Source organism: Seriola aureovittata, chromosome 13 (assembly GCF_021018895.1).
Source record: "Seriola aureovittata isolate HTS-2021-v1 ecotype China chromosome 13, ASM2101889v1, whole genome shotgun sequence".
Classification (NCBI taxonomy): Eukaryota; Metazoa; Chordata; class Actinopteri; order Carangiformes; family Carangidae; genus Seriola; species Seriola aureovittata.
Window position 1 is genome coordinate 10,484,051 of NC_079376.1, and position 24,589 is coordinate 10,508,639.

At 40.9% G+C, this 24,589-nt stretch overlaps 1 protein-coding gene across 5 annotated transcripts in view; it reads right to left on the reverse strand.

Moving 5' to 3' along the window:
- Positions 1-11,832: 11,832 nt before the first annotated feature.
- Positions 11,833-24,589, reverse strand: part of meis2a (Meis homeobox 2a) — an 81,921-nt gene continuing 69,164 nt past the window's right edge. For 2 of the 5 annotated variants that reach the window (XM_056392898.1, XM_056392899.1), the window contains exons 10-13: positions 19,526-19,584; positions 17,559-17,669; positions 16,936-17,034; positions 13,564-13,703 (exon numbers count right to left, since the gene is read on the reverse strand). In XM_056392898.1, coding sequence (XP_056248873.1) covers positions 16,976-17,034; positions 17,559-17,669; positions 19,526-19,584 — 229 coding nt within the window. In that variant the 3' untranslated portion in view covers positions 13,564-13,703; positions 16,936-16,975. Of the gene's footprint in view, positions 13,704-16,935; positions 17,035-17,558; positions 17,670-19,525; positions 19,585-24,589 lie in introns of all 5 variants that reach the window. The other 3 variants (XM_056392900.1, XM_056392901.1, XM_056392902.1) reach the window with 3 other exon arrangements.

A 24,589-nucleotide genomic window follows, 5' to 3' on the forward strand; every position in this document is an offset into this window, starting at 1 on the left:
TTTAAATGTCATAATATAATAAGGCATAAAAAGTTATAAAAACGTCATAGTACAATAAGGTACAAAAAGTCATAAAAATTTCATCGTGTTGTATTATATAAAACTGTCATAGTTTAGTAAGGCTTAAAAAGTCATAAAAATGTCATAGTATATTAAGGCATAGAAAGTCATAGTATAGTAAAGCATAAAAAGTCATAAAAACGTCATAGTATAGTTAGGCATAAAAAGTCACAAAAATGTCATAGATTAATAAGGCATAGAAATTCATAGTATAGTAAGGCAAAAAAAAGTCATGAAAATGTCATAGTATAATAAGGCATAAAAAGTTATAGTAAAGTAAGGCAAAAAAGTCACGAAAACGCCACAATATAGTAAGGCATTAAAAGTCATAAAAACGTGATAGTATAATAAGGCATAAAAAGTAATAAAAATGTCATAGTATATTAAGGCTTAAAAAGTAATAAAAAAGTGATAGTATAATACGGCATAAAAAGTCTTAAAAACATCATAGTATAGTAAGGCATTAAAAATCATAAAAACATCATAGTACAAAAAGGCATAAAAAGTAATAAAAATGTCATAGTATAATAAGGCATAAAATTCATATTATAGAAAGGTAAAAAAAAGTCATGAACATGTCATAGTACAATAAGGCAAAAAAAGTCATAAAAAGTCATAAAAAATCATAGTATAGAAAGGCAAAAAAAAAGTCAGGAAAACATCAAAGTATAGTCAGGCATAAAAGTCATAAAAATATGATAGTATAATAAGGCATAAAACATCATAAAAACGTCACAGTACAATAAGCCATTAAACGTAATAAATATGTCATACTAGTAAGACATAAAAAGTTATAAAAACGTCATAGTATAATAAGGCATAAATAGTCATAAAAATGTCATAGTAAAGTAAGGGAAAAATTTAAAAGGCATAGTATAATAAGGCAAAAAAAGTCATGAAAACATCACAGCATAGTCAGGCATAAATAGTCATAAAAACGTCATAATATTATTATAAGATACAAAAAGTCATCGTATACTAAGGTGAAAAAAATAAAAAAAACCTCATTGTATAGCAAAGTCATGAAAATGTCATAGTATAAGAAGGCATAAAATGTCACAAAAAGGTCATAGTATAGTTTAGCAAAAAAATTCATAAAAAGTCATAGTATAGTAAGGTAAAAAAAAGTAATGAAGGCTTAAAAAGTCATAAAAATGTCATAGTATAGTAAGGCATAGAAAGTTGTAGTATAGTAAGGCAGAAAAAATCATAAAAACCTCATAGTATAATAAGGCAAAAAAAGTAATGAAAATGTCATAGTATAGTAAGGCATTAATAGTCATAAAAATATCATAGTATAATAAGGCATAAAAAGTTATAAAAACGTCATAGTACAATAAGGAACAAAAAGTCATAAAAATGTCATTGTGTTGTATTATATAAAAATGTCATAGTTTAGTAAGGCATAAAAAGTCATAAAAACATCTTAGTATAGTAATGCATAAAAAGTCATAAAAACTTCATAGTATAGTAAGACTTAAAAAGTCATAAAAATGTCATAGTATATTAAGGCATAGAAAGTCATAAAAACGTCATAGTATAATAAGGCAAAAAAAAGTAATGAAAATGTCATAGTATAATAAGGTATAAAAAGTTATAAAAACGTCATAGTACAATAAGGAACAAAAAGTCATAGAAAATGTCATCGTATTGTATTATATAAAAATATCATAGTTTAGTAAGGCATAAAAAATCATAAAAATGTCATAGTATAATTAGGCAAAAAAAAGTAATGAAAATGTCATAGTATAATAAGGCATAAAAAGTTATAAAAACGTCATAGTACAATAAGGAACAAAAAGTCATAAAAATGTCATCGTATTGTATTATATAAAAATGTCATAGTTTAGTAAGGCATAAAAAGTGATAAAAACGTCATAGTATAGTAAGGCATAAAAAGTCATAAAAATGTCATAGTATATTAAGACATAGAAAGTCATAGTATAGTAAGGCACAAAAAGTTATACAAACATCATAGTTTAGTAAGACATAAAAAATCATAAAAACATCAGAGTATACTAAGGCATAAAAAGTCATGAAAACATCATAGTTTTTAAGGGCATAAAACCATCATAGTATAGTAATGCATAAAAACGTCTTAGTATAGTTAGGCATAAAAAGTGATAGTATTGTAAGTCATAAAAACATCATAGTATAGTAAGGCATTAAAAGTCATAATATAGTAAGACATAAAAAAGTCACAGTAATGTAATGCATCAAAACGTTTTTTTCACGATATAAAAGGTCATAGTATAGTAATGTATAAAAGATGTCATAGTATTCATAGTCATATTTTCATATGATTTTTCAACAGAAATAAAACTCATACTTTGATCCACCGTTTTATGTTTACTCCAACTAGCAACCTGACTGCTAGCCTACAGAAAACAGAAGCCAGGGTTAGCTCGCTAGTTAACGCTAGCTAACATAATTATATAACATCAGTTGACATTTTCCTGATGATGTTAGGTACCATTGTGATATTCTCACATGACGTGAGTCTTCAGATCACCTCCACCCTTCCAATCAATCAAATGCTAGCCTGCCTAAATTGTAGCCTCTTGGAAGGCACATTCGAATGATCTGATATGACATTTTCTAACATAATGAGTTCACTTAAATATTGGTAGGGACAACTCTGTCCTCCCAAAATATTGGTAGAGACATGTCCCCACCGTCCATTTGCAAATCTATGCCTTTGGATGCATGGACCACAGGCTTTGATTGGTGCTGAGAGCCAAGCTCAAATCAGGGACATAATCAGAGCCACTAATCCAGCTGATAACAGTGTGTCTGGCCCTGCACACTGTGTCGGCCCCAAGCTCATTCAGAAGTACCCTTGCTTTTGTCAAAACAAGCCCTATGATCATTTATCACACCACAATAAATCCTGGCTTGAAATCCTAAGGCACAGTTGAGCTGACTCCTCCATTATGTACAGACTCAGCTTAATTTTGGAAATCTTTGAAGGAGCAGATGTGATTAGTTATTTTATTGAATTGTTGCCACTGGCAACATAATATTTTTGTGCTGGGAAATTGTGAAGGGCAGGGATGGAAGCAGCCGTTTAGGCGGAGAAGTCAAGAAGGGAAGACGCAGGGAGGGAGAAGAGAGGAAGAGGTTGACTTGACTTAACTACTTAACTTCTTTGTGTGTGTGTGTGTGTGTGTGTGTGTGTGTGTGTGTGTGAGTGTGTGAGTGTGTGTGTGTGTGATGCTTTACGAGTATTTTGTTGGGCCTTCCCTGTGCTGAGCAATTAACTGTTTGGCTGAAAGCATGGTGCCAGCTCCAGTGCTCGTCAGCTAGAGCAATGTGGGCCATTTATCACTTTTACAACTCATTTTCACTCCAAAACACTCCACTCTGGGGCTGGATGCAACCTCGCTGCTGCCATGTCCTTGAGTTCTTGGTGACAGGTAAATATACACTTCCATCCAAACACATGTCCCACATCGTCTTTATTTGACTTATGGGAGGTCAGTCTGCAAGGGATCGATGTTGCAGTTCATTTTTAGAGGCCTGATGATGTCATGTCGCAGTGTACTGTGGGTTATGGGTCCATGAACCTGTTGCTGCACGAAAGCAACAATCACCACAACTGTCTCAATGACGAGTGGAGGAGGCAGCACGTGTGCTGGTGTGATTTTTTACATACACTTTGAGGAAAACTTGAATGAACCGAATCTTGCGCACACTCTCTACTGTAACTTCAGCACATCGCTCCTCTGACAACATCCCAGTCCCGCAGGGATCATCATCAGGTCACACAAGAGAGAAGAATGAATGGAGCGATGTGATGTTGTCATTCAAATGCAATGGATCACTTGAACTCCATTGCCCTGTTGTAATGACCCTGTGTAAGAACCTGTAATGTGGTTTTCCCATTGGGTTTGAGAGAAACCCTATGCCGGGCCATTCAGGTGCGCAATAAAGTGCTTTTCACTTTCTGAGGACTTCCTGTCTCCAGTGGCGTTCTCCATTAACTCCTCACAGGCAGACAAGAGCCTTTCTATTGGCCCAGACGCTCTTTATCGCAGCAGTTATTCCCCCCAGGTACGGCGCTACCTGGCCCACAGATAAGATAGGAAGCCAGCTGCCTGTCATTATTGGCAGATGAAGGCTATCTGAATATTGACAACAGTTTACACTCCTTGTTGAGAAACAAAGTTGGACTTGTGAGACAGTCACACACAGGGCTCTTATTGTTTAGAGGAGATATGAAAAGCCAGGTTCCCTGTGGTCACACACCCGAATAGCCTTATGTCACAGCTTGCACCCTCCTCCTCCTCCTCCTCCTCCTCCTTCCCCTGATCCTCTTCAGTTGGCTACTATTTATTCCCACCAGCTGTAGTGATGTGCTAAAAAAGTTCTTGACACCAGCTATTGCTTTTCATCACTGTAGCTTCCGACTGCTAACAGGGATCATGCTATGCTCTTCCTGACTCTCATATGCTGTGTGCTGCCTGGCGTAAAAATACTCACATGTAAAAGCAGCACACATCAAAGTTTTCACAAATATATCATAAGAGGTTTGTATGCTTCCTATAACATCATCAGCTGTGGAATTATTGGACATAAAACACACAACAATGCAAATGTAAAATGGACAGATTTCTCTTGAAATAACGGCCTGGATATTCTACAGTCTGTGGTAGAGTTTGTTTTGTCTCTTCCAGGTTTCAGTCGTTACTCATCTTGAACGTTTCATCGACACGTATTTTTTCCTTCTGACGTCACCAGGTTGTGTCTGCAAAAGGACACAATATCGATCTCTGCCAAGAAAAAAAACGGATTTAAAAAAATAATTATCGATGATTATCCTTAAAAATAAAAATAAAAATAAAATAGAAGGCGCTTTCTGCTCTCGGGTCAATACGTGTAAATTGATAATTCCCGAAGTTGCTTTGTGTAATGGAGATTATCACAACTTGTCACCCGGAGTTAAAACTGTCGAAAATATTGACCAAGTCGTTTCCACTTTTAGACAAATAGAGGACAGTCATTTTCTGGTTTCTTTTTTTCTTTAAAAAAAAAAAATCGATTTCAAGATGTCAACAGCCTTTTTGTTTGAGCTTGAATGGCAATAAAAACGCGCTGAATTATTTTTTTTAACAAGAAATGAAATTCTTGCCATTCGTTTTTCATTGATATAGAATTATAATAATATAGCACGTAATAAAATTTGGATGATAAATCCAATAACAATAATAACAACATAATACAGTAATAACAAATATAATAAATATCAATGATGCGAAAATATATTATTAAACATTATAATAACAATAATAATCATTATTATTATTATTATTATTATTATTATTATTATTTAAAGCAGTGGTAACTGATTGTTGTTGTTTGTTTTATTGAATTATTAGTCTATTATTGTTATTCTAATCGTTATTAAAGCAGTCTTGTCTATAATGAGGTGGACCACCTCTGTGTCTCCTTGTTATTTCCTTCAGAGGAAACGTTAGTCTGTAACTCCATCCTGGTGACACCAGTCTCCATCTCCTCGTCCTCCCTCCCCTTTTTTTCTGTATAGACCTCTATGCCATTACAGTGTTTTGAAAAATAAGGAGAGGTTTTAACTGCCATCCGAGACGATAATGGTTACCGATTCTGTACTTTCAGTCATAATCTTCAAGTGGGCCGTGATTAATGATGTTAGCCGCCCGGGTCCTTCAGGCCCCTGGTTGGATGATTTCAGCCCTGCTGCCCTGTTCCTCAAACTCTCTCTCTCTCTCTCTCTCTCTCTCTCTCTCTCTCTCTCTCTCTCTCTCTCTCTCTCTCTCTCTCTCTCTCTCATTTAAACATACACTCGGTCGTGCACAGCCCTTGCAGAGATGTTGTGGTCGCATATTATGAATTGCTCATTTCTCTCTCCCTGTCATACACACACACACTCAGGAAGGGGAGCCGGGCAACAAGTCCCCTGGTGCAAAGCATAATATTGACCCTACAATCCATCTTTATTGATTTTACTATCAACGTCGTCGCCTAATACATGCATAAGGAGCTTTCTACCTGTGAGTAAATATGAGATGAGAGTCTTTGGAGGTCACATTTACTGCAGCAGGTCAGGGTCTTATCATCTTAGAGGATGAAATATTGGAGCGCTTTTAGCCTGAGTTTTTGGGTTAAAAAGACGGAGTAGAGGATATGATCGCAGAGCTGATGAGTTCTCTCTATATTTAAAGCAGGAATGTGAATGAAAGCTTCTCCGGAGCTGGTGTCACAACAGAGAGATACACAGGCCGCTTCTTCTTCTTCTCTTTCTATAAACACAATTACTTTGGCCTCCAGAAGGGGTCGCCATCCTGTAATAACAGTGCGCCCAAGGGTGTGGTGGGGAGGGGGCTGCAGCTCTCCCACTCTTTCTCTCTCTCTCTATCTCTCTCTCTCTCTCTCGCTCCCCCCAGAGCCATCGAACATCTATAGTATATCGGAGTTATTAATTAATTGAGTTGAAACGCGCCTATAGAAACACGCACATTGATCAATAACCTGGAGAAATTTTACATTTTAGAAAACACACACACACTCTCTCTCTCCTTGTCTCTCCCTCCCTCCCTCTCTCTGTCTCTCTCTCTCTCTCTCAGTCCTCCTCTGTTATTTACAGTTCTTGTGAAATGTCTCACTTTGCTGCCCTCGGCTACCCGCAAGATATTTCTAACCTTTTTTTAAGCTCTCAAAAATAACCGAAAGGAAATTAAGAATTAAAAAAAAATCAACTTAGGACAGCAGCTCATAAATTAAGACAATCGATGTTTTTGTCCGCTCACTGTGAAGACTTCCGTCTCATAATGGAATAATGCCAGATTTATTTATTTGAGAATCTTATGGCTTCTCAGGCCATAAACCGTGATTATTTCACTAGAAAAAAAAACCGGTCAAATGTTGACAACCTTGGGGCCATTGTAACACAGCGCTACGGAGGGCCTCGGGCTTCCCTAATTAAATCTTAACTGATTGAAATAAAGGTTTCAGTACCTCAAGGCTCGACTAAGCTCCGGCTATTTCCCTTTTTATTGCGCTTTATTTATTCTGCACTCACATGCCCCCGTTTTCTGCCTCCCCAGCAGCTTCACGACTGGACACTGCAATTTTCACTTTCTGCTAATTCCCAAACCCCTGTAGCTATGTTATTTCACTAATTATAATTTTTACATCATTAAGATTTATTTTGGTGGGGGATGAGTGTATGTGTGTGTGTGTGTGTGTGTGTGTGTGTGTGTGTGTGTGTGAGTGAGAGAGAGAGAGAGAGAGAGAGAGAGAGTGTGGAGCAGGAGGAGGGGACTGTCACTCATTTTTAAGAAGACAAGCACCGCTGAAGTGTGAAAACAAATCGCCTCCAATTCAAATATAATCGCAGAAAGTCCTGAATATCATTCAGATTTGTTTTGTTTTTTAATATACATATTTCTACTGAAAGCACACTCTAAAGTGTAAACTAACAATGCACATTTTTCAAGATTATTTTTTTTAAGTCATATTTTAAGAATAAAAATAAACAATATAAATTCGTTGAAGTTAAAGTCTATTTATGCATATTTAGATAATTTTCCAAAATGTCGAGGCTTTATTTCTAAGATGAAACCCATAATTTCCCATTTATCAAAATGCCATCGAATAAATAAGCGCCAGTGTGCGTGTGTGAAAGGGCAGTGAAGAGCCATCGGTGGGACCGTCTGTGGGCGCGCTTCTTGCTCCATTGTCTGAGGAAATCCTATCATAAATGATAAATAGATAATGGAGCTGTCTCCTGCAGACACGTTCATCAGCGGTAAATGGGAGCTGGCGCGGAGCACCACAGAGAATTAAGGCGAAAGAGTTTGCAACATTCCTGCAGGGGATAAGTTGTTGACAATTAAAGAACACACACACACACACACACACAGACGGAGAGAGAGAGCGAGAGCGAGAGAGAGGCGGAGAGAGGGAGGTCAGTAATCCATTTGCTGGCCGTCTTTGTGGACTATTTTGTTTATTTCGGTGACGTTATTTTTGCTACTTGACCAACAACACGAGTCTTTTTTTGTTTACTCTTAATTTGAAATCTTTCTCTTAAAGGCCGAGCTGGTGTTTGGACATCAGGTGTTGCTGCCATTTGAACATGGTTTTTGCCATGAAGATATAGATGTAGACAAATACAAATATCTGAAAGTGGTTGCCAGCCTTTAGTCCCTCTGAGACTTCCTGTTTAACTTTTGATTATTATGAAAAAGATCACACAAGACAAGAGTCTGTGTGACTTGATGTACTTTAAATCTGGGTGGAAAGCTGTAGTCTTTCTAACCCAAGAGGGTGATGAACTATTTCCTCATGCGATAAAAAAAAGTGTATTTGTAGATGGAGAAATGCTTCACTTCAAACAACAAACAGCACAAGAGAAAGAGTAAAGGAAAAAACTGCACAATTCTGGAAAAAAAGCGTTAAAGAGTGAAAATTACAACATGAAATCTGCGACCAGATGAAGTTTTGCCTCTCACTCGATTATCTTTGAGGAGTTTGGTTTGCGCAGATCAGCCCTGGCTTTTATGTAAAAAGAAAAAAAAGCAGCCAGAAAGCCTTTTCGGTGGTGCTATAATAAACCATTTTCCCTGGGCTTTATTGATCAGTCACTCTGAGCTAATGTAATTATCCTCATCAATAGGGGGACTGCAGGGAGAATCATTATGCGGTTGACATTGATAAATGATCAGCCAAATGCGGCCCTTTTCTCCCAGGGACCCCCGCCTCTGACCCGCTCACATAGGCCTACATAACGTAGTCATAGAAACACCTTATGGCAAGAGGAGAGAAAACTGCTGAAATGTTTAAAAAAAAAAAGGAGGGCAGCACACACACATACACACAATCACTCTCTCTCACACACACAGACACACACAGGCCTAAATACACAAAACCTAAAAACTGTCCCCCAGAGCAAGCCATTTTGGGGAGAGCCAGCTGCAAAGCGAAGGACACTCAGCCCCTGCGTGTCCATTTTTATGACCACTATCCAAATCAGCAATGAAGCAAAAACAAAGAGCGAACTAAACTTTTTTTTTTTTTTAAACCGTCTTTCCTCCCTCGCTGCCTGCAGATGCACTCGTGAATCTAAAAATACATATTTGCAGACAGTCCTCTCTCTCAGCCAATAACATAAGCATTATTAACATGTTGCCTCTGTGGCGCGCACGCGCGCGCGTACACACACACACACACACACACACACACACACACACGTTAGTGAGTGTTTCTAGCGGGGTGAACGATGTGTGTGTATGTGTGTGGACTTTTAATATTGTTGCACGGGCGAAGTGGAGTCTCTCTTCCAGAGGAGCGGGCTGCATTGTGCAGCAGTGCAGAGGGAATATATTCCTTATTTTATTCGTGCAGCAGCAGCCCGGACTGGCTTTGACAGGGAGGAGATGAAGGGGAGGAGTTGTTTAGCTCGGCTGGATCATCCATCATCCCTGTCACACCAAATCGGCAAAAGGAAAGCAGCAGAGGCAATCTACCTTCTGTCTCATCGGGGAAGAGGGAGAGGGGGGGGGGGGGGGGGGGGGGGAGGAGCGGGGGAGGGGAAAAGAAAAGAAAAAAAAACTATTAATATTAAAATCCTCTCCATCCACAGTAATCCTCACGTTTTCTCTCTTTTTCATCTGATAATCTCCGCACAAAACGGAGGGCTTCTTCCTTCCGTTTCATCCACAGAATAATGGAGCACCAGAAAAACAACAAGGACTTTTAGGTTTTAAATAGTTAAGAGAAGAAGAGGCATCATTAACTAGACTCCAGTGTAAAACCAATAAAAATATACATTTTTTTCTATCTGTTATGGTCCATACCACCCCCCTGTGTATAAGCAATAAAATGTTACACAAAGATGATCTGTGCAGGTATTATGTCCGGAATTTCAATAAAACAACCTGCGTAACATTCAAAGCAAATAACCGAGGAAGAAATAGTGTTGCAGGCTGACCATCAGAAGGATAAAAATTACCTATTTTGAATAAACATAAAATAAACTGTTTATATTAGTTTTACATTTGGAAAATTGCTTTCTATGCCGGGAAATTGTACCAGAAATATTTGTTGTGTAAACGTGATTCAAATCACAAATAGAAATCAAAGTCATTGTGATTTCCATCACTTTCTGCTTTTTGTTTTTTTTTTTAAAACAAAAACGTGCAAAAGCCAACCGTTAAATAAATGAATCAACAGGCCACAGCTGTACAAAGAACTCTGTGTTTGCAGAAAAATAAATTCTAATAATTAATATTTTACGATAGTTTTGAATAAAAGTTAATAAATAGAAAATAAAGGATCACGTCATATTTAGGCCAAAGTTAGAATAAACAAAATTACAAACAAAAAAAGCCACATAAGAATATTAAGAATACACATCTTATATTATAGCCGAAAATCCTAGCCAGGCCAGTTTGTGGAAGTGCACTAAATACAAATAATAAAATGATTATGATTACTTTTATTATTATATGATTATGCTTATGGTTATTATTATTATTATTATTATTATTATTATTATCATCATCATTACAGTTTGAGATACTTTTTAATTTAAACACAGGATTAAGTCAGTGGTAAGCAGTGTTCCTAATAAAAATGAAAAGCCAAAATAATTGAAGAAAAATAGAAATTCAAGGTCACGAATCCAACAAAGCAGAAGTTTAAACTTCTTGGAGAAGGACAAAAAATATTTCAGCCAAAGTGATGTTGTCATTTCTGCTTTAAGGCCACGAGCTGGATGGCCGCGGGCAAACGCAGGCAAAGAGATGGAGAAAAGAGAGGAGATAGCCTATCAAAGCCCATCTGTGTGCTCCTGCACGGCAGTACCAGGTGGTGCCGACAGGCGGCGCTGCAAAACGGCAGAACAGAGCAGAGAGAGACTCGGAGGGAGAGGGCCAGCTATAGTTCCCACTGTAGGAGCACTGGGGACAAGTCCTTGCTCTATTGTTTGAACGACAGTGATAGAGTGAAGGGTGAATTAATCTAAACTGAGTTAACTTGCTTTATTTGCAAATTAAAGTTATCCTACCTTATTATACAGGCAGAAATCTAAAATATTATTTAGTTTTATTTATTTTATTTGTTTCTGTAAATAGCAAACTGGGTTATTAAAAAAAGAAAATTTATAATAATTTAAAATTTATATATAATAAAACAAATGTTTTTCCGAAAAATTTGATGTATTTTTTCATGTCTCTTCTGTCAATTTCATCCCTGGTGTTTAAGACCTAAAGGCCATAGTTGACCTCCTTTTATTTACCTCCACTTCAGTGCTGATAGTTTATGTTTTGGTCTAAAACTTGGTTGGTGGTAAATTTGCTGTGTAATTTGCACCCTTCATTTGCATTTGACAGTTGTTTATCATTTTGAGGACATGTTTGTGTGTCTAAATAAATTGCCATGGCTTGATATATTTCAAACACAATATGTCATTGTCATTTAAAGAGGTTATTCAATAACCAAATGGGCAGCCTGGTTAAAATAAGCCATTGGTAATAGAGTGCTGGGAAAAATGGGAACCTAATTGGTACATTTTGATGACTATTTGCATAAGTAAAATTAAAAATTACATTGTTGACAGGCAACACCATGCCAAATGCACATTTTATAATAATAATAATAATAATAATAACAATAACAATAATAATAATAATAATACTAATAATGCTGATGAACCAATTACTTGTATTAGTATTAAAATGGGAACATGGATAAGACTGTAACACAGTTAATCACACAAAAATCTAACAAAAATCAAAAATGAAATATTTATTACAGCATTTGTGACTGAACACCTTTTAAACATTACGTCACAGTCCTCATACAAGTATTTAATGTATTTTTGACAAAGCTTAAGGGAGACGGCATCTTATCATCTAGTGAGGAACACGTGCTGAAAAAGGAAGGAATTCATGGACATACAATATCAATGCCACAGCAGATCTGAAACTAGCAAAAACATTCTTTTTCAATTGAGGTAAACACATAGAATATCTAACATGAAACAATTAATAGACTGAACTCTGTACGAAGTTTGTTACAATATTCTCTCAGCTTTTTCCCCCAAAAGCATTGAGTTCATAATTTAAGTTTTTTTTTGTTTTGTTTTGTTTTGTTTTGTTTTTTTTTTTTTTTTTTTTTTTTTTTAGTTTTAGGGTTTTTGGTGCATCAACCATCAAATGCTTCTCCAGTCCCACAGAATCAACGTTTGTGTCAGTATTGTCCTTATGGCAAGAATGTTGATCCGCAGATAAAGAAGCGCCGTAGGATGTTGCTTTTCCACTATTAAGCTTCCTTCAATAGGCTCTTACCAATGAGAGTCCAGGGTACAAAAAATAAAATAATATTAAAATAAAAATGTATAAAACCAACACAATCCAGTGCTTGGGCAATTCAAACAAAGAACTTTTTTTTTCTTTAAAACCTACAGGGCAACATTCATTCATGAACCAAAAAAAAAAAAAAAGAGGGGCATGACAAATGTTCAAACTGAATCTTCTGGAGCGATCCGGTGTCATTTAGCAGCCTTTTCCCATCATGCCCTGTTCTTATGGGGGACAGGACCTGATTGCCCTCTGTGGTTTGGAGCCTTTTTGAGATGTTCCATCTTCTTATTGTTTTTTTTCTTTTTTTCTTTTATAGTGCTGTGCTGCGAGACAGTTTCTCCTCCAGGAAGGAGCACACACAGTGTGAGAGAGAAAAGGTTAACCTTTAATTCTAAAACTAGTTCAGGAAACATAAACCATGTGATCAACAAAAAATGCACAAGTTTTAACTTATTTATCTATACTTTTTATACTACAGTAGTTATAACTCTTGGAGTCTTTCTGTTGTTTCTTTTTTAAATCTTCCAGAGTGATTTTATTTTAGAAGCGTTTGAGCGCGTCACATGAAAGTGTACTGAACATGTTTATGATGGTGTGTAAGTGAGTGTGCGAGAAGTGTGTGTTTTTTCGAATGCGTGCATCTGTCCATTCGTTGCACACGTGTACGTCAGAACATCCTCTGTTGATCTTAACCAAAAGCCCAAGACTTTACAAAGTGTTCTTGTCAGCTTGGTCCTCCGTTTGGATGAAAGTAACAAAATTGACAAGTTTAAAAAAAAAGAAAAAAAAAAAAAAAAAAAAGAATTATCACAGCTCATCTGGAATTCTGTTTCTTTAGTGTCAAATTCTGGTCAAAAGGGTTCGATTTTTATTCTTAAAAATAGTCTCAAAATAGGATTTATTGTGAGCTGCTGCTGCTTTCTTTTTTTTTTTTACTGTTTTCTTGTAGTAGCTGCTGTTGTCGTGGTAGCAAAGTTCCCTTGTACTATTGGGCATGGATGTTCAGGCCTTGTCCTCCAGTACTGGGGTCAATGGGAGTGAGCAAAGGGGGTCTCTGTGCAGACATGGTCATTCCTGGGTGCGACAAGGGTCCTCCGTGCATCAGCATGGCGTGGTGAGGCTGGTGATGAGGGTGGTGGGCGTGGGGGTGATCGGGCAGGTACGCGTGGAGAGGGGGTCCGTGTCGGAGCTGGGAGGGGTGAGAGGTCATCTGATGAGGGTTGGTGTAAGTGGGTGGGGCCATGCTCATGCCCATAGGACCGCTCTGAGGTACGTACTCCCCTGGCATGCCTGGCAGACCTGAGAGGAAGGAGAGGAATGTGTTTACGCAGTCAATAAAATTATTTTCTCAGTGCAGCTTTGACATCCTCCTTCTCCATTAGCAGCCCTTAATTCAATTTCACTTCAACAACAAGGAGCCGAGCAGATTTTATGACACTGCGTCTGTGAATACAGCGCTTTTAGCTTCTGCAAGTTAAGAGAGACATTATTGCACTGGGCTATTTTAAGCTATGGTGAGTGGTTTACAATGCCCAATAGCGTTGTGGTCAGGTCTCAGGTTGGAAAATGATCCTCAGTCATCCACAGACACTGTAGTCCTGGAGGATGTGAGGAAAACCAACCAGCCGTATTGATGTGGAGAAGTGCTAATACTTTTACAAGTGGAACAGTTAATTCCCCAGCTGACTTTAGTGACAAACTGAACAGGCATTCTCTCTCGGGGACGTGCCTCTGTGAACATATTTGATTTGGAATTCCTTAAAGAAGTTATTAAATAATTTAGGACTTGGTTAGCTGCATCGCCAAGGCAGCGAGCATTAAGAGCTTGGTTCCACCCTTCATTGAGAGCATTTTAAGCAAAATGAAGTGCTGCTCTTGATGCACGCAGTGTGGGTTTTAGAGCTAAGGAAGAGTAAAAGAGTAGGAAACAGCAGCAAGACAAAGTAACAAAGATAAAAGAAGAAGAAAGAGAAAAGGAAAGGAAAAGGAGGTGGGGTATGTTGATGTCCCTTAAGATGGATTCCACTTCATATGTGCAGAGGCCTCAGCATGCTGGCATCTCTCACACTGTGACAGGACCCAGGACACAGAGCTGGCTCAGCAGTGCCACTGTTTGACTTTTCACACGACTGTTTGTTGTAATCAGAAAGAAAAAAGTAAGATGTGGGGGGTTGCTCCTGGAGCCTGGGACTGGAGTATGGGAACATGGCTTGTCTAGAGGCCTGGACCTTGGGGAGAGACGAGTAAGAGCAGGGGGTCCCGCTGGAGCCAGGGGGCCTGGGTTCTGGGATTGGGTCTGGGCCGGCCTGCTTTGTAATGTGAACCCCTGGGGGATTAGAAGCTGTAATAGGAGGGGAGAGGTCGCCGCAAGGTCACTAGGCATGCTCACTCTCTGCATTCCTCCACCTTAGTACACTGCAATTAAGAAATTACACTGGAGGGCCCCGGTGAGGGGAAAAGGAAGAGGAGGAGGGCAGAAAGGAGAGAGGAAAGGAGAGACAGCAAAGGCCAAGATTAATGACCAGTCTCATTGGTTGAAAGCTGTGCCATTTTCTAATACTCCCTTTCCATGTCAGTTCATTTGAAATGCACATGTTTGTCAGAGCAGGTCTCTTAAAACCTCACTACTGAGGTCATAAAATAAATAAATCATTCAGGGTGTTGGGGTATGATGGGTGCCCTCACCTCCATATAACCTGGAGCAGCTCCTGTTAAAAGGCCCAGCAGATGTTTTTGACACTGTAAGCTGCTAATCTCCAGTCTTGTAAGCTGCAGTCATTCCGTTAAGTAGATCTGAGACCCCCCCTCCCCTCCCTTTATTAACAAGAGTGGTAAAACCATCTGAAGACAATAAGTGAGGACAGACTGGGCCTCTCTCTCGCTCCATCTCTGCATGCCTGCCTCCCTGGCTGGCTGTGCACTTCTGTTATGGCACAGCAGTCCTGCTCAATGGCTGGCCATAATTAAGTACCAAATATACCATATTGTGTGGCTGTGTAATCAAATCAAGAGAGGATAATATTCCTCTGTATTAAGCTATTAATGTAATTGGTCATGAAGCATAAAGTATGTTACGTAATTAAATAGTCTCAAAATTATATAGCCCTATATTAAGAATTAGCCAACCTGAGCAAATGTTGTCTCTGTGTGGCTGTTTTAGGGAACATTGCTTCCTGATTTTCCTTTTTTTTTTTCCCCTGCTGCCATTAGCAAAGACAGGAGGGGATGAGAGAAAACGAGTGAGAGACAGAGAGAAACAGAGGAAGAGAGAGAGATAAAGCAAGGACTAGAGGGGTGAAATGATCTCTGTCGGCAGAATTGCCGCTGTGACCCTTTGGAAAATCCAGTCTCCATTTACATATAAAGGGTTCTTTTAATCAAGGTAAGTGTTATTATATTGTGCCTCATTGGGCAAGGGAGTTTAGGTGTTAAATAAAATCTCTTCTGCCCTGCCGCCTTTGGGATGTGATATGTCTTGATTTTTCAAATGTCAGCACTGTGGCACTAGCGGGAGGCGGAATGGCCAGCTTAATCAGACTGCCGCCATTTAGCTGTATAGGGATTGTGTGTGTGTGTGTGTGTGTGTGTGTTGTGTGTGTGTGTGTGTGTGTGTGTGTGTGTGTGAGTGAGAGAGAGAGAGAGAGAGAGAGCCAGAGAGACAGTGACACGGAGGGACTGTATCTGTATGTGTGAAACAGTTCCCCTCCTTTTTAGATGCAGCCATGCTTGTGTCTACAACCTTATAAATTTATCTCAATGTCTCCCTGCTCTTGTCTGTGAGTCTCAGGTCAGGCTAGTCACTGGCCCCCGCCCCCCCTTTAAATCGTCTACCTCCAGTAAAAAATAATCAAAAGACCCCCCCCCCCCCCCCCCATCCACCCCCACAAACACGCACACACACACACACACACAAACTCATTCCTCCCTTTACACAGCTCAAACCAAACCCCCAGTGAAGGATCGGCCATGTCACCCATGGCCCGTATATCTCGCTCAGGACCGTAATGTACTGCGGTGTTCCCGTCTTTGCATATAAGATAATTTGGGCATCAATCCTTCCCCAGACAGATTTATGTCACTCGGAGGACAGTTTCACTTCTCCTTCTTTATCGCTTCACTGGAGCCTGCTTAATTTCTCCCCGTCAGCCCCTTCCCCTGGAGATGTTATTTTTTCCCTAAATGTCCAACATTTGCATTGGCTGTCCAGGATGGGGAGAGCGATGGCGCTGTTGTGATAAATAAATTTGTGCATGCCATGCCAGGTTGTTTCGTCCCCTCCTTCTTCTGTTGTTGTTCCTGTTGTCTGGCGCCACAAGTCCGGTCCTCTCTGTCCCAGGACGGTTCCCCCTTTTTCCCAAGTCTTCACCCCCCCCCCCCCCTTAACCGCATAAAGCATCTTGCTCAAACAGTCCTGCATGCTAGCGGGACTGTTTAGTAGTGCTGGAGAAGTGAAAGGGAATTGTGGGTGGAAAATAAAATAAAACCCACAGCCCAAAAGTGTAAAATACAAGCAAAAGAGCCCAGTACTTACTTCCCCCTTTTTCTTTGCGTTTTGCTTTACAAGATGGAGGTTACATGTAGTGCCATTGCCCATCCATGCCCATATTCATCCCCATTCCACTCATAGGCCCTAGAAAGAGGAGATAAACGCCAGGAAAAAGGTCAGCAGGAGTTTGAATCACAGACAGGTCAGAGGATGCCCACTCATAGAGAGGATGAGGTTGGTTAGTGTTAGATGGGAAATGACAAGGGTGGGGGAAGAGGAAGATGTGAAGAAGTGGCATTCGTGTTTTTATTTTGCATTGCATCCCACAAATCCCTTTTTTTTTATTATCATCAATTGTGAAGCATATTCCCAGATGTGTTAGATTATAGGAAAAAAAAAAAAAACAGACAGGCAGCAGACAGTCTGGGGAACGGTGGGTGGGGGGGTGCCTTTAAAGAGAAGTGTTATAGTGTTTGTGTAGCACTTGTTAGCATTAGGTTTATGTGGCTGACTCAGGGACCTGCTCAGTGCCTGTGACTAAATCTCATGCTTCAGACAAGAGGATCAGTGTTGATCAGATCTACGATAACGGAAGGTGAGACTGTTGTCTAGTAAAGCAGGCATGACAAAGGGAAGTGGGACAGGCGGAGAGAGGTGGACGGACTTACCGGCTGGTCGGATCCCCATGTGTTGCTGACCATCCAGCACGAAGCTGCCCATTGGCTGGCCCTCTGGACTGTATGCTGCTCCTTGGCTCACTGAAGGATCAAGAAGAAAACCTGATTGTAGTCAAAACGTGGACATGAAAAAGGGAGGGGGGAAGAAGAAGAGAAAACACACCAGACAATCAGCAATTGTCCCAGCTCCAGCCCAAACATACTGTAAGACATTGTGCTCATGTTTGTGGACCGCATTGACTGACGTGTGGCATGCAAACACGCATACAGTAGGTCCTCATGCAGGCATGCATACATGCAAGCACAATACACACACACACACACACACACACACACACACACACACACACACACACACACACACGCGCGCACACTCAGCCAGTGTCATTCAAAACCACACTCACAGGAGATACATTGTTCTCTAACCGACAGAAGAAAGCATGCAGTTTGACAGGATGAGAAGAATTTCTGCCACGGCAGGCAATTCACCCAGTCAGTTCTCAAATAGATCAGTAGTGATGTACAGTACACAGTTTCAACATGTCTACTCTTAAACATAAGGTAGAATACAATTCCACGTAACATAACATACAATCTAAAGACGTAGATAATCCCAAAGCTGCTTAATCATTCAATATTATGATTTACCTGATTATCAGTCATTTAGAATCAAAAGTAGCTACCAATTAGCTAATTTGTATCTTGTTTTGATTATTATCAGCCCTAATGAACTAATGCTCTTTGGAGACTATAGAAAACTGTGTATTCTGGGGCTATAACAGCATTATCTTGGATAATCTGTAATTCGTAAAGATTAGGGGGAGCTGTTAGTCATGCTATTTTTGTAGAGATTGTTGATTGGCACATATTGGTTGCATATCTGACAAATATGCCACAGAAAAGCGCAGTGACTGCAGAAAGAGTCACCCACATTTGTAAGTGCATCTCATTTTAATCACGGCTCATGTTCGTTTCAACAATCTCCACCCCGGTGTGTAGGGACCTTTTTAAGACGGGGAGCTTGCTAATCAACAAAAACAGCTTTTCCCTCCCTGAGACAAATTACTTGGCTTCTTTTTGGTAATGCCACAGTCAATGAAGCTTAGGGTGACTGAATCATTCCACAGGATCACAGAGTGGGGTGTTTACTACTCACTTTGTGCTTTTTGTAATCTGATCACAATACATATGTGAAATAAATGTGCTACAAATTAACAAAATGTAGCTTTCCATAATCTGTTTTAAAGAAATGGTAATCTTTCCCTGTATAGACGTTAAATCAAAACATCAGATCTGATTTCATCAAAGCATCACAGAAAACTAAATTCTCCCTCCTAAGGCCAGTTTTCATGACTGAAAATACTCTAACCGATGCTATTAACTGAAAATCTGACTGACTAGCTATGCAGTGGTCTTGAAATTTCAAATTTGAAATTTCAAGACCCGCAACCCCCCACCCCTCCCTCTCTTAACCCTGGACTGGAATAAAAAAAAAAAAAAATTAAAAACAAAACAGCTTAAAAAAGGAGATAACTCATAAATTGCTGCTAGCGTTTCTGGCACTCCTCTTGTGTCCAATTAGCAATTCACAGAGAGAGTGCTAATACACCTCTCTCTCCACTTAGACTGGGAAATCTCCAATTAGAGTCAATCAGTAAACGGCCCGCACCACTGCTGAACACATCTCATTGAGAAAATGGAAAAGGGGGATGAAGGGAGGGAGAGTAGGAGGAGGGAGTAGAAGGGATTTTTTTTTTTCGGGGTGGGGTGGGGTGGGGTGGGGGGGATGTAGGGTACCCCTTAAAAAAAAATCTGGGCTCCAGGCATGATGTGCATGCCAGTAAAGGATTTGGAAAGGGTGTCTTCATGCTGAGGAGAGAAAGGGAGAGAAGCAGTACTCTACTGTACGTTGGGTTGGGTTGTACTTTTATTGTAATTTTTTTTTTTTTTTTTTTTACCTGCTCGATTTGACTGGTCAATCATAGGCTGTACTATTCTTCTCCTGGCGTTAATGAACCTGGCAAAGAGAAAAAAAGAGAGAGAGAAGAGAAAAACAAACGTTAAATCACCCTGCATTCACACCGAGGAAGATTCATCACAAGCCACCACAAAGACAAAACAGTTTTGCATGACTTAATGGCAACATTAGCCACCGAGTCCTTGAGAGAGGCGCGCACAACAAAACAGCAACAAACAAAAGGGCAATTGTGTGCTGACTTGGGAACCCAGTGAGGGATACCTTTAATGTTCCTTATGATCTATTCCCCCCTCTTTTAATAAAGCTTTTGATTACGTTTGGTTGCTATGGGCACCAGGGAGACATTCCTCAAGTATTAAGTGTAGCTTGGGCACAGAAGAACCCTCATCGTGGCACATCCCCTCTTCCCTCCGTCTTTTTCAGTCGCTCCTGCTGCCGGTTGCACACATCACACACCGACTTTAAACGCAGTGTACAGTATCCTGTCTACGGTTCCTCCTCCAAAACAATGTTATTCCTCCAGGGTTATCACCCATTGGAATATCAAAGTAAGCTTCAAGTTAGCAAAGTGCAGGATACAAATGGTTCCTTTCATTACTCCCCATCACTCCACCCCCACCTCCACCATTCCCCTCTGTGGGACCCCCACTCTGGCTGCATTGTAGGGGGCTCTGCTCCCCTTCCAGCTGTCTAGAAATGAGGACCAGGCATGGGCCACTCCGTGCTTTCACAAGGTATTGTTATGTCAGCGAGCCCATCAATTAGGCTGTCTGAAGTTTTATCACCACCACAGCAGCGAATAAGTGCAGCTCCACAAAGCCTCCCCAGCCGGCCTTGCTCCTGTGGTTTTTCCAGCGTAGAGCCAGAGGTCATTTGGAGGTGACTACCAGCCAGGGGCAACCTTTTTAACTTGGAATGGGATGCCACGGGCTGTGTCAAACGCAAGCTGGCCACTCAGGTCAAGCAAGCTCTCCACCTTTCTCTCTTTCTTCCTCTATTCTGTCTTTCTTTGACGTTGTGTGGACTTAGCACTACAGGTACCACCATGTGGTTGATATTAAAGAGGGGTTTCAAATCACGTTGGAGCTGTCCGGGATGGAGTCCTTTGCTGGTTCCAAAAAAGCAGAAGAGAGAGAGAGAGAGAGAAAAAAATAAAACGCCCCCATCCGCCCTTTCTGACGTACGAGCCACGGCACCATCAGTACGGCTAAAGAACTGGTCATTAGAAGGAAGGGAGAGCTGGAACCAATTTGGGCTCCTAATCCCCCATGAAGCCCTGATACCTGCCCTTACTTTCTCCAATGAACTTAAACGCCTGTAATCTGCCCGGCTCAAAGTGACATGGTTAAACGTACAAAATGCACGGTTGGGAAAAGAGAGACGCGGTGCTCATTTGCCAGGGGGCATCCAGAGTGCAGCTACGCAGGGGTGCCGCGGGCCCCTGAGAGAAAAAGATGAAACACATCCATATGAACATAAGGGAGAAGGAAAAGAGGAGGATGGGAGGGGAGGTGTGCGAGTGAGAGAGTTGGATGAGACATTATATGATTCTAATGCCCGATTTTTGATTTAAAGGAGGAATAACGATCAAGTTTTACTAAGTGTGAAAGTATTTTAGTAGAACAAAAGGGACAAAGTTTTCTTAGATATCTTTGCTGTCAGAAATGCCTGCAGTACTTATGAGAGAAAGACGCTTCAAGCATCAAAACCAGCTGAGCAAGTAAACAGTAAGACATTCCAGGTATCACACTCCCTCTTTATGCTCGGAGTGCAAGGCCTGCCAAAATATATGTCCTGCTTTCTCCCTTCCTAGACACACAGAGGGGCTCAAAATCACAACCATGTGCATTCTTACCTATTCTGGGACATAACCATAAACACATAATGTTAGGAATGTTCTTCCCAGGTGCCAAATTTGCCCTTATGGTTTCCAGTGACTGCAGAGGAAATACTCTATGTACTGGAGAGTATACTGAATCAAAGTGCCATTTTCACGTTTCTTTTTTTTTTTCTTTCCGAAATGTTCCTTTGAAAAAAAAAAGAAAAAGAAAAAAAAAAGTGTTCTTCCTCTTGTGTTTTTCACACAAACACATGCACACACAAAGGCTCTGTTTTTGTACGCTAAACAAGTTGCCACAGTAACCAGGAGGCAAAGCGGTGCACTGGAGGGAGTGGGGGGTGACCAAGGGCCCCTCTCGTGGTGGCCTCAGAGCACCTTTTATCAGTCTGAGTAAAGCCAATTGAGATTATCAGAGCCAGGCCTGATAACACTGTTTTCCCTCGACCCGTGAGCTGCTAATGGTGTGTGCTTAGAACAACACAACCAGGAATCCTCCGGAGATGAAGGCCAGTCAACTTGGATGGACAGCTAGATGGATGGATCTGAGGACCCAAGGCCCTGAGAGAGACACGGAGGTTGACCACAGGGACTCAGAATTCCCAAGCACTCGCTAAAACATACATGCGCGTTGTAAATCTACACATCGACACCGTGGACATGACCACAACCACAGCCAGTGTGTCCGTAGGCTAACCAGAACACAGGAGGCTCACAGGGGACACTAGCTTAAAAAACCCGTGTTTTATTATCTACATCTGGTGGTCTTGCTTATTATGGCCTGCCTCTGCTGAATGTTAGAGCACAACCAACTCGCACACATGCACACGCAGTACACAGAGTACCTCTCAGCATGGGAACTCCATGCTGTCTTCAAACAAATAATTAAAGGCAAGGTTAGGGGGTCGTGCAGAGGTCATTCCTTGGGATACAGCTCAGAATGTGTGTGTATTACCCCGGCAGAAAGAGGGCTGGTGGGGGCAGTGATCCTCTGCTATTTAATGTGGACGACTGTTTCTCCCAGCCAATAAGTCTGCAAAAACTGCACTTGCGGCGCTAAGCATGCTTTGGAGTGTGCATGTGAACATTTATGCACGTGTCAGTCAATATGTGTGTATGTATATGTCAGCGCATTCTTCACGCGCTACTGCCAATTGGCCTACAGTAGCCCTTCCTGCTGAAATGCCTGCTGAATTGGCGTAAGCAACACGTGTACAAACATGTGTTACGCGCAGATACAATATAGTCTGGAGGACTAAGAAAGCAGTTCCATGATTATATAGAGCGGCAAGTTTACTAGTGTGCGAGTGTTGAGGCTGTGCATGTCGCAGAGCAAAATAACAGGCAGATATGAATGATGGAGCCAGAGCAGCAGGAGTCCACTTGACACAGGGTCTCCGCTAGGCTGGATCAACACGGCATCCCTGGTTACTAATATCTGCTCACACATGGGGGGGCTTCAGAGAGTTCCTGCTTAGGTGTTAAATACCCTGGCTAGCATACAATGTTATGCTATACCCTGTGTGAGTGTGAGTGTGGGGGGACTGAGGGTAAGGGGATGTTAGAAACAGAAGAGGAGCTCTCGGGCTAAGAGTAAACTTACGTAATTCCGAAACAGAACATGTGCCTCTATTTAAAATCCTTCAACTTTATGAAACCTCCCTTTAATACAACAAACTGATTGCATCATCACCGTGAGACAAACAGATGTTGACAAATACTATGGATGTCTACTGGAAGTTTGAAGATGAAATCCCAGCAAACCACTGTGTCTCACTCAGTGCTTCCATTTATTCTGTTTTTTTGGGTTTTTTTTTCTTGCTTCCTCATCTCGATCTGTCATAAAAGACTTGTTTCTGGTTAACTGACTTGCAGCCACACCTGGTAACTCGCTCCTGTTGTCAGCATTCCTTCCCTGAGAAATCGTCATGCCAAACCACCCTACCCTGGAGCACAGCCAAGAGACAGAGAGAGAGAGAGAGAGAGCGAGAGAGCGAGAGAGAGAGCGAGAGAGAGAGAGAGAGAGAGAGAGAGAGAGAGAGAGAGAGAGAGAGCGAGAGAGAGAGAGAGAGAGAGAGCTTCGCTGCTTGGCTGGCCAATTGCTGTGGAGATCGGAGGGAACCCAACCAATCAGGAGTGGGGTCACTCGTTTGACGAGTTTGTGATGAAAGAAAGAAACCGACCCAGAGTCGGAGCGAGACAAGAGAGAGAATCAGAGAAATATTAAACACGTTTTCTGCACGAAACGAGCGCCCGGACTGCTCCAAATGTAGTCCTCTAGAGCGTTCACAGAGAAGCAGGCGGCTTTGATATTGTGACACAGAAATCGTTGGCAGTTTATTGCCTTCATGGCTGACCTGCACATGCCCATTTCGATAACTCGTATGCCAGGGACAGGGGCGGTCAGTTTCCGTTTTGTCAGTCAAATTCTTGGGCCCCTGTCTGTCTTTACAGGAAGATTAGATGCAACACAATCCGAACAAGAACGTGCTGAACTCAATCCCCGATCACTGCTTGCAAACATGACTGTCCTCTGGTTCCTATTAAAGCTCATTGCTTCCATACTTCCGCTTCAGACAGAAATAAAGATTCCAAACCCCCAGCGATTGAGTCACAACTCACTGGTATCAAAGGAGGAAGGCTTTAGTTTGATCCTCTCCCCCCAAAAAGGAAAGACAGGCAGAGGGGAGTAAAAACACTCAATGTCCTTTGACCAGGAAGTGCATGCAAATTAACCCCATGAAGAGGGTGTGTTTAGTATAAGCAAACATTAATTATAGTCCGGTCAGACAGTGGGGCAGTCTGGGACTACTGAACCTCCAACACTGATCTACTGTAGTGTCAACAACACTGATTGAATCAGCTCACATGGTCCTAACAGGCCCCCTGTAACAGTTTATACATAGCTTGCCACCAGACTGAACCTACAGTATCTGTGGATTTATCATAAACTATCACAAAGGGGCTTTTCACGGGTTGCACTCTTCCAGGATGACGATAAAGGACAAAGAGATAGGGTAGGAACAAGGAAGCTTCCTCAAGCTCATCCTATCAGAGACAGAGTTTCCCTTTTTCTATCCCTTCTTCCCTTCTTTAAGTTAAAACAGGAGTCAAGAGACATAAGCCGGGGCGAACATTACCTCACTCCCGTGTTTGATTTAGTGCAGATGTGAAGCGGAGCGAGGCAAGATCGTTTTTTAGGAACGT